Raw genomic sequence first — 10,478 nt, forward strand, 5'->3', positions numbered from 1 at the left:
CTGTGAAATAATGGGTCCTCAAGGCACCCCAGATTAACACCTCCCACCCCAAAGATCAGCTCTTTCAGCAGATCAGGATTGTAAGAAACCAGAAGCAGGAACATCTCAAGGCTGGAGCACGTGTTACTTGGCCACATGAGCAAGGAAACACTAGTTAAGTATCATCTCACTTCAAGAACAACAAAAAATAAATCACCAAAAACCTTTGAGGAATGAAGCCAAGGGAAACATGAGGAGATTCAAAAGCTGGTAAAAGGTCAAGACTTTCTTTTGTCCCCTCAGAAAATCTGGTTTTGCTCTTAAAGAAAGGAGAAAGTCTTGGAATAGAGAAATAGATGTCTCAAGACAATGAGAAGTACCACTCCTTTCAACAGCAGGACAGAAGTTCTACCACACAGGAAGGAAATAAACAGGAATATAAAACATCTTTTTAAGTATGGAACAGCCTGTCTGGATGTTTCAAAGTTGTTGCAAGCTCTCCCCAAAGAACTCAATAAGTTTGGCAGCCATAGTTTGGATAAGGCTACAGAATTTATCCCAGAGATCCTTTCTAGCAGCCAAAACTCTCATCACATCCCTTTAAATCACTACAAACTCCTTTCAAAAGCATTCACTGTCACCCCCTGAAGCAAGGTGACATAACATGAGCCCTTGGACACCTAGGAAGGGAGAAAACAGCACCACACCTGTACTGCCACCTCCCAGGAGGGATGGTCACCCTCAGGGCCCAAAGCTATGCTGAAAACATGCAGTAGTTCATCTCCAAGTAATGCTTTCATCCTGATTTGCCTGCTGCCTCCTCAGGTTACTTTAAGGAGACTTCCAGCTGCTCAGAGCAGGAACACTTATGGATGATCCTGTTACCAGTGAGAAATTCCAGCATAAGGAAACCCTGCACGTGCCAGGGGAACCCAGAATGAACAGCCCAGCACAGGTATTCAGGGAGATGAGAGCAGAGTTTGTGCATGGAATGGGAAAGCTACAGCAGTATTTATAGCAGTGCTGAGGCAGAAGTGTTTGAAGCAGGTACAATTCTGCCTGAGAGTGGGACCCTCTGGATCTACATTTGTAGAGAACCTCCCAGGTGGCTCTTTGACCACAGGAGCTCTGGCCAACAGTTTCCCCAGTGCAGGTCCCTAAGAGCTGAGACATAAAACCACCTGCAACAGCTCAGAAAGAACATCCATCCAGGGGCTGGAGCAGCCAGGATGCTTCACCACACTGCTGTCCTGGTCTACCTGTTCCATTTTTCTTGGAGGAAAACTATACCCTCAAGAAAAGATTGCAGCAGAGAGGGATACTGTTGCCACAGGTCTTAATTATAGATTGCTTTAAACCTTAAATTGCTCTTGCAACACAGTAGCAACACTTGGTTGCACAAGTGGTACTTGAGCATCTTCTCAAGAGGCAGAGATTGCTTGGGATTGCCAATAAGAACGTGGGTACGTGCACCAACCTGTCCTGAACCTTGGTGAGAATTACAGCAGCCTGTGAAGGCCTTCAGTGAACAAAATAACACCAGTAAAAAAGCTGAAGGCTGCCAGCATCCCTCCTGCTAGGGCAAGTCTAGGCCAGCTTAAGCTAGTCTTACAAAGACTGACTGACCTTTAACAAATCAACACCCATAAATACCAAAAACTGCAGTGTCCAACAGTAGAGGTGAGCCAGCACAGCACAGAAAGGGAAAAGCATGTTGGATTAGTGTTCACTCAAGAGCTTCTGCAGCACACAAGCACCTGGGTGCTGGCAGTTCTTCTCTCTGAGGATCAGGGTTTCTGCTCAGCTCAACACTGTGGCAGGTCAGCAGTTCTCCCTGTGCTTTGTCTCAGTCCCTGTTCACCTGAGCCCACTTGACCATGTCTGAAGTGCAGCAGTTTCCCTCTCAGGAGGAACAAGTGTCCAACACTTGTGTCCAGGACTGTGACTCCAACAGGACCAGGACAGAACAGTGGATCAGCCCCAGAAGGCAGCTCTTGACAGATGTTTGTATGCCTGCTGGATTGTGCTGGAGGACTCTTAGTGCAGATCAGAACTGTCTCTTCCTGCCAAGAAGTACTGAGAGACAATAGCAAGGTTACTGTGACCAGACCTTAATGCAAGTAGTATTATTTAAGCCACTGAGGCAGAAGACTCCAGTTCTGTGCCCGTATAAGCCCCTAAACATATCTGTCTTCATTGCACATGATTAAGTGTCCATTTCTTGTGTTTCAGGATCCTGATTGTAGCTGGATATGCTCCAGTTCAGAGCAGCATGAGGCCTCCCTGCAGCAACCATCCTGCTCTAAGGCTGTGCGTAGTAAGGCTTGACTTGGAACTACACTTCACTGGGGGATTAAAACCACCACAGTCCTGCTTTCAAGGAGACCTCGTTGATAAGGCAGGTCTGGATTCAGGCAGTTTGAGTGCACAAAGCCACCAGTTGTCACCATGTCCTCCTACCTCAGCTTCCCAAGTCTCTTTCCCAGTTGAAGGAGTGCAAACTGCCAGGTGACCTTTACCAGAAAGTGACACAATCTTCTTCACACACCTTAGGGATGGCCAAGTGCAGACACGAGGGAGGAGAATCCAGAATCTACTTAAATGGCAGAATGTGTGACTTCACTGGAATACATTCTATTCGCAGGAGCAAGATCCTTCTGTCCTCACCCACCAAAATTCACTGGACTTAAGTCTGTCCTTTCCCCATCAGAAGTTACTCCATATGTTACTTCCATGATACAGGAGTCCATCCCTTCAGGGATATGCAGACAGAAGGTTTCTTTCTCCCCAAACTCAAAATCATTAAAAAAAGATACAAAGAACTGCTTTTGGCAGCAAAGAGGCATTTGAGATGTGGAAAAATCTGGAGTGCAGGACCCAAGTAGATGGGGAAGTAATCAGTCCTTGACGTAATAAATAGAGTAGAAGGAAGTCTTCAAGGTGGCCAGTAGCCCTAACAAAACCTGAAGTCTTGCAGAGACCAGTAGGAGCTTTAGTGCACCACACTGCAAGGGGCCATCTCCCAGGACCCACTGCCACACAGTTCTCTGACACCTTTTGTTAGGCCCATGGACTATTTGGAATCCTGAAGTTCTTTTGCCTTCTTCAAAATCAGATGAACATCAGAGATAGGATAATCCTATAGCAAAGAAACAAAGGGATTTCAGTGACTTCCCAGCATTTTTGATACAGATTGTTTCGCTTAAGTGAGGCAAACCTTGATAACAAAGCTCTTGGCCTGTTATAACACACTGCCATGTTCAGTTACTCCTGTAACAGCTACAGTTTCCTGTTTTGTAACTGATCAAACCTCAATACCCTTCCAGAAGGTTTATTGTTTTTTTTTTCACTTTGTCCTCCAAGGGCACAGTAACCTGGCCTGCTACAGGGCGCTTTCTCATGCCAGAGAGACTTATCAAAGCCAGTATCTTGCACAGCCCAAAGCAGGAACTGGCAAAATGTGAGATATCCAACTGTGCAGTACAGGCGTTTCCAACCTAAGGCTCTCACAGATCTCAGAATTAAAACCCTCTGGCCAAAAAATTTAGCACTGTTACATAAGGTTTCATATCTTTGCTTGAAATTATTCAAATTTTTTTTTGCAAACCAAGGGAACATTAAAAACCTCCAATCTATGCCAATTTCTCTGTAGGACAGAAAGGGTGCATGTGCTAAAGACTCCCAGCTCCAGTAATCAGAATGTTAAGATCCCTGCAGATTTTCCTGCATGCAGACATCACGAATGTGGTACTTGTCTTGAACCAGGCATACCCTCCCACCCTCTCACATACTGTCATCCTCTCTCACAGTATTATTTTAAGACTTTTCCAATTGCTCTCTGCACCCACTCTATTTGATTCCTACCTGTAGCAGCCTCATGTTCAGAGTGAAGTCTCCTTCCAGCAACTGATCCCGGATGAGTCTGAAAGACAGAAATGATTCCAGCTACTTTTGGCTCTTTACAAAGACACTTTAAAACCTATAACCTCTTCACCAGATGCCCTAACACATGCCTGCAGAAGATTCCTGGATCTGTGGAAGAGAAGAAGAGGAAGGCTGTGTGTGTACTTACGTCAGCATGGCACAGCAGACGAGCAGCAGGAAATCGAAGCGCTTGTCGTCAGCAAACAGGGAGTCCCAGATGCGGATGACATCTGGCAGCAGGAACTCTTGGGACAAGAGCAATGTCAGCCAGCGGAAGGCAAAGAACTGGGGTTTGATGTTCTGTTCTTGCTGTCAGACAGGCACCAGGCAAACAGTGAGTACGTGCTCCCAGCCAGCTCCCTACAGGCAAGAGATCACCCCATGTTTCCAACCCCATCTCCTCCCCAACACTGCTCTGAGCTCTCAGCTCTTCCTGCAGCAGCAGGAAAACCTCTGCATCCTTTGGAGATTCCCATTCAACCTTGACTGAGAGATTTCAGTGCAGCCACACTCCACACCTACAGCCAGGCCAGAAAATGCTCCTCTGTCCGCAACATGGACTAAAGGAAGCTCTTCTCCCTAAAGGCACTCTTTATGTTCCATTAAACCTGCCAAGTCATTTTAAAGTTCCCATTTCAACAGCATTTTATCTGCAAAGCTGCAGCCCTCCCCCGCTAGCACAGGCACTGTTTGTCAGGATTTCCTCTCCTTTCCAGAACCCTTGTATTTATCAAAAGGTTTACTATTCACAAAGAGAAACAAAGATGGAACAGAGTTCACACTGATGGTCAGTAAAACATGCTGTAAGCACCTTTACCCTGAAGCTTTCCTGTTTTCTGATGTTAAATCCAAGGTAGCCTAAGTCTAATGAAGGTCAAACAAGTTCAGGATTCTGCTGATATTCTAAAGGACCAGCTGCTGCATGGCCAAGACCATTTCCTGCCAGCCAAACATTAAGCAGTTTTTCTCCCCACTGAATCAGCTACCAGCCAACACTGAGGGCTGTGTCATTGCACTGACAAACCATCTTCTGGATCATAAAACAAACATATCCTAACTTTTCTAGACAGAAAAAGATCTCAGTGTAGTTTGGTGAAGGTTGCAGTAACAAGAATAGCTTTCCCTTCCAAAGACTCCTTGGAGTTTCACACTAAATGGACTGTAAGACTGGAGATGTTTGGAATGAAAGCTGCCTTCTACATGTTCTACAATACTCACACAAACCCAAAGCATTTGAAAACCTCTGGATGAAGAGAACAGTATAATTTGGCTGGTGGGATCATCCAGCTCACTGGATTTCACTTCTCCTTTGGAATGTGCTCCATAGAGTTTAAGTCAGTGCTGTCAGGGCAGCCAGTGGCAATAGAAGTGCATGTGTGCAGTGTGGGGGGCGTTTTTTGTTTCACTCTTAAAAGCAGAAACAATTTCTGTAACCTGGAATACTGAAAAGCTCTACAGCAAAACCCACATTTTGACTGATCCCTACAACAGAACAAAGACTCCATCCCCAGCTATGCAAGTGACCAAGGATCATGGCCAAGTCCCTTCAGACTCCCAGCTGGCAGCTGTGCAACAAGCACAGTTTGCTTTCAGAGGCAGGCAGGGGAGGAAGCCTCACTCCAAGGAGAGGCTGTTTCAGCTCACAGATAAGAGTCTCTGCCCCACAGGCAAAACCCTTCATACACTGTGCTCTACTCAAGCACAGTTTAACAGAACTGACATTCACATGCACTCATAAGCCATTTCTTGCATCCCACCCAAGACCCAGAGAAACACCTGGCTCCTCACCAGTTTCAAATACAGCTCCACATCTTTTTCCTTCAGGGTGGAGTACACCTTCTCCATTTTGTAGGTAATTCCACACTGAGAATCATCCAGGCTCTTAATGAAGTTGTCCCGAATTTCAGCCATTAGATTGGTAAAGCAGAAAAATGTATCTGCTTCAGCATGTTCTGGGGAAAGAAAATAAGAACATGGAAGAATAGAGGAAGCCTCACTGAGAGAGGTACAGGGCTGTAAAACTGTCTTTGCTCCATAATCTGGTTGTAGATCCCACCAGATCTTGGCTTGCTTGGTCTGGGTCAAGGTTACACAACTTTTTCTTTTCTTTTTTTTTTTTTTTTTTTTTTTTTAAAACTAGAAACATCTAAAGCCACTGCAGATACTAACCCTGTGTCCAAAACAAGGTCTTAATGACATGAAGTCATGAAACAATTATCTATGCCCAAGAACATAATCTGCTACCAGCACACACCCTCAGAGCTCCTGTGAAGCAGAAGCAACAGAAGTACTCCCTTTCCATTTTTTTCCTTACCATCTATATATAGTACAAGGAAACAAGAGCTTCTAAGGGCATTTTGAGTTTAACAAACAAACAAAAATTGCTCAAAAATCCTCACTTCCCATGTCCTCACTACTCCCAGCCCATTCAGCTCCTACAATTCCCCAAAATTCCTCATGCCATGCAGAGAAGTCACAGCACTACAGCCACTGCTGAGCAGTCAAAAGGCTTCCTCACCTTTCCACTCACTGTTAGGGTCTGTGGCAAAGGTGTAGTAAAGAGGCCCCACGATTTCATTCATGCCCTGGACATAGGCTATGCCAGGGTTCAGCTTGGCATAGATGAACAGGATCCGCTCCACCACTTCCCAGTGAGCTTCGCAGCCGTTGGGCAGAACTTCGTACTCGTTCAGAGAGCTGGGGGTGCTTTTCAGAGGGGAGCTCACCTGGGAAACAAGGCTGAATCAGGATAACCAACTGGCACAGATCCTTCAGCAGCTGTGCCAAGCTTGGCTTTTAACACATATAGGCTCCCCAAGAGATTTGGGCTGTTTATACCACATAAACCAAGACAAGCAACTCTGGGAGCACAGAGGCAGAGAAGTCCTGGTGCTGGCTGGTCCCTAAAGAACAAACTCTGGGTTGCAGCAACACACAGTTCCCCCTGAATCATTGCACCACATGATCTCACACAGTAAAAACCACAGCAGTTCCACTTCTTTGTTAGCAGTATGAGGGAAGGGTATTGATGGTTGTGGGAGAAGCCACCTTCCCCAACAGCAAATGTGATGTAGCACTCATGGAAGGGGAAAGAGACTACACATTTTAACAGATACTCAGCTCTTCTAATTCCAGATTTGAGATCCAGTTCAGGAGGACTATGGACATTTGCAATAAATTCATAGTAAATTAACCCTTCAGTGTTCTGTTGCCATAAAGGAAGGCAATGTCAGGCAAAAAATAACTTGTGACTCCAAATTCTACCAGAAGCCAGGTAAAAAAAAATCCTTAAAATTAAATACATCTATAATTCCCTACAGTCTGTCAGGCACTCCAATTGGTTCTACAATGTCCAACCCCCAGAATGCTCAGTATCTGCTGAGGTATTTCCTAAATTCCACTGCACAAGCAGAAAGAGAAACAGAGAACAGCCCAAGAATCACCCTTCCCCTTCCCAATCCAAGACCCTGCCCTGTGACAAGGACAGCCCCAGCCCAGAGCTCACATTTGTCACCCCACTGCGGTTCCTTGCCACCGTCTGCGACTTGAGCGTGGTCTGCTCCACCCGCCTGCGCAGCGTCTCAAACTCGTTCTGGGGGTCCAGGATCAGCAGGCAGGGATAATCCGTGGGGCGCTGGAAAAACGCCATGTCAGGGTACAGCCTCCTAGGATGGACAGAAGGAAATCAGGGACAAGAAGGAAGTGCCCCATGTTGAATGGGAGGCTCGGTTTAATATTCAACTTTCTTTTCAAAGTACAATTTGTTGACCAAAGCTCTCGGGTTCAGAAATCTGAGTGGTTGTATCTCACACACCTGACATCTTTGTCTATCTGGAGAAGCACTTCGTTATCCTTGAAGTAAGTGTTCCATCGACTGTCTGGGTTTGGATTGAGGGGCTGAAGAGAGAAACAACAGAAACAGAACAAGCGTGTTTCACACATATCAAAATCCTCATTAAACATACAGTGATTTAACATTTCTGCTGTCACTCTGCCATCAGCACAATCTGAGCGCATCAGGGTCGTTTTTTCTCTCACATTTTCTATCCCTTTTCACTCGCCTCTTCAAGAGTTTGTTCCCAAATTAGTTTGTTTTTTTTTTTTTTTCCCCTCTGTCAACCAGATTCCTGATTGCAGCTCCAAATCTGTTCCATGGAGGATGGTATTTGGACCTGGGGTAAGAGTTATCCACCCACCCAGTACTTTGATGTTGTGGTTCTTCTCCCCACACCAAGATCCACATAAAGTTAACAACTAACCAAGAAAAAAACCAAGCTACATTCCAAGGGATTCAAAGACCACTGTGACCTGCCTGTGTGGTTTTACAGACACGCCAGTTTTACACCACCAAGGCTCCAGAGATCACAGTGGGGCAGGTGACTGCAGGGGAGTGAACACTCAGAATGGTCATGGGAGCAGCTGTATCATTTTACAGTCTCTTCTGATCAGTTACTTCACTCACTCCTCCCACACACACACTCCTAATAGCACTTTCAGAGAAAGAGAAAGCCAAGGCATGCAGGAAATAGTCTGCTAAAAAAACAACAGCCCAGCAGCTTTACTAGAAATAATCAACTCTCCTGCCTTCCACACCACAGTCCAGCCTGACTCTCCTGCTTCTCTTTTATTATCTGTTCTGAATCAACTCATGGACCAGCTTCCCTGGGGAGCATCTCATGGCTCCAGGATCCTCTTGTGTGCCCCTCTCTTTCCCTAGGAGACCCATAGCCTAGGCAGGCATCCCCAAAGGGCAGGAGGAGGGAAAAGCACAGCTGGAAACAGCTCTCTGCAGAGCTATTGGTGCTGTGCTAACAATTCACACTCAAGGCTGCCATGACAAAAGTGCCAGGCTGTCACCTGGGAACCATTCCTCCCTCTGGTAGGGCAGAGCAGGAGGGAACAGAGCCAGGAGCAGCCCAGGGGACCAGAAAAACCCCCAAGGAATTTTCTGCAGCACAAAGGCTTAACAACACTTACATGATCTTCTAAGGTCACATCTTCCCTTGAAACACCCAGGTTGGCCTTGGCAATCCCAGGCTGGATAATCATTTCTTTTAGGAACTGGGAATACAGATCCCTTAAAGAAGAAAAGGGGAATTTGTAATGAGGAAGATAAAGTCAAGGTGAGCACACAGACAGAGTTCAAACACCCTGCTCAGCCAGAAGAGATCTGATTTTCTCTTCAGTGTAAATGAAGGGGTCAGTCCACCACGCAGTGGGGAGAACAGCACATCACACACAAGAACAATTTGTTTTATGAAAGTACTTAATTATTTAAAAACTATTCTCCTTCTCTGAAGATCTCTTAAAGGGACAAGTACCAACATCCTCACCTCTGTTTCTTCAGCAAAGAGCTCCATAAGGCTTTCTCTAAAGGGAGGTAGTTGAGGAGTATCTGCACAGGAATCAGACAAACAGGAGTTAATATTCCATGAACTACTACACCTGCAAGATGAGCAATGCAAACACAGTGGCTCGAACTGGCACTTAGAAAACACTAAGTTCTCTCCAGAAAGCAGAGTACTCTGCTAAGCAACAGTCAGGAATATTTCAGGGACTGGCTTTCCACACAGAACTATTTGTAGGACTGATCAATAGCTGACCGAAATGCACTGCTAGCTTAAAACTGAGGTTGTTCACATGCAAAGTGCTGATCTCCACAAATTACTGCTGACTTCTAGTGGCTTTTAAGCTCTGGATTTATTGTTTGTTTGTTTACAACTTTAACCGCCAAAAAAGTGCTACGTGTACTTAATCAACCCAAAGCATCACTGGCAAGAAAGAAAAGCACCCCAAGCAAAACCCACCTTCCAGCACAGGCAGCGCAGCCCACCATCAAAGGGAATTCCTGTGGAACACCAGGCAGAGAAATAACCACGTTAGCCCATCTCTCACCGCGGGTTGCTGATGTCACCTCACAAACAGGCCTGGCAACACTTTTCCTCCCCGACGGGCACGAAGTTTCCCCAGGGACGCTGCTGGGTTCTCCACAGTGTGTCCCACGGGGACAGCCCGTGCCAGGCGGCACCGGCCCGGGCACCGCCGTGCCCGGCGCCCCTCCCCAGCCCGGGGCCGCTCCCCGCGGCACTCACCGCTGAAGCACAGCTCGCGGAGCTTGGTCAGAGCCACCGTGGGTTCGCCGAGCACCTCCTGGAAGTCCGCGATCCTGAGGGGAGCGAAGCCGCGGGCGTCATGAGGGTCGGTACAAGCAACCAGAGACCCCCCAGAACCCCCAACCCCTCAGAGCCGCCGGTTCTCGAGAGCCCCCACTTCGCGCAGCGCAGCCCTGGCAGGGTGGAAAGGGGAAAGCCGCCCGTCCCTGCACAGACTCCAGTACAGACCTGCTCTGGTGCAGCCGCGACATGGCGGACCCGGCGCCCCTTCCCCGCGCGCCGCATAAACGCTCCGGCTGGAAACGCTGCCCGAGGAGGGGGATGCGGGACGGGCCCCGCCCCGGCCCCGCCCCTGAGGGAGTGGCGATCCCGCCGCTCCGCGCGGACCCTTCCCTGCGCTAAGCCCCGCCCCCTCCCGCCTCAGGGCGCCTCTCCTGGGCGCTTGGCCCCGCCCCCCTCAAT

The 10,478-nt window shown here is 47.4% G+C and overlaps 1 protein-coding gene across 1 annotated transcript; it reads right to left on the minus strand.

Annotated features, from left to right (window-relative positions):
- Positions 1 to 105: 105 nt before the first annotated feature.
- Positions 106 to 10,391, minus strand: TBC1D13 (TBC1 domain family member 13). The gene is made up of 12 exons (XM_056504826.1): positions 10,245 to 10,391; positions 9,996 to 10,069; positions 9,711 to 9,751; positions 9,237 to 9,298; positions 8,881 to 8,980; positions 7,718 to 7,800; positions 7,409 to 7,568; positions 6,422 to 6,629; positions 5,692 to 5,855; positions 4,052 to 4,212; positions 3,844 to 3,901; positions 106 to 3,118 (listed from the first exon to the last, which is right to left on the minus strand). Exons 1-12 carry the CDS (start codon positions 10,265 to 10,267, stop codon positions 3,053 to 3,055), a joined length of 1,200 nt encoding a protein of 399 aa, XP_056360801.1. The 5' UTR covers positions 10,268 to 10,391; the 3' UTR covers positions 106 to 3,052.
- Positions 10,392 to 10,478: the final 87 nt, after the last annotated feature.

The sequence above is a fragment of the Oenanthe melanoleuca genome, chromosome 17 (assembly GCF_029582105.1).
Source record: "Oenanthe melanoleuca isolate GR-GAL-2019-014 chromosome 17, OMel1.0, whole genome shotgun sequence".
In the NCBI taxonomy this organism is placed as follows: Eukaryota; Metazoa; Chordata; class Aves; order Passeriformes; family Muscicapidae; genus Oenanthe; species Oenanthe melanoleuca.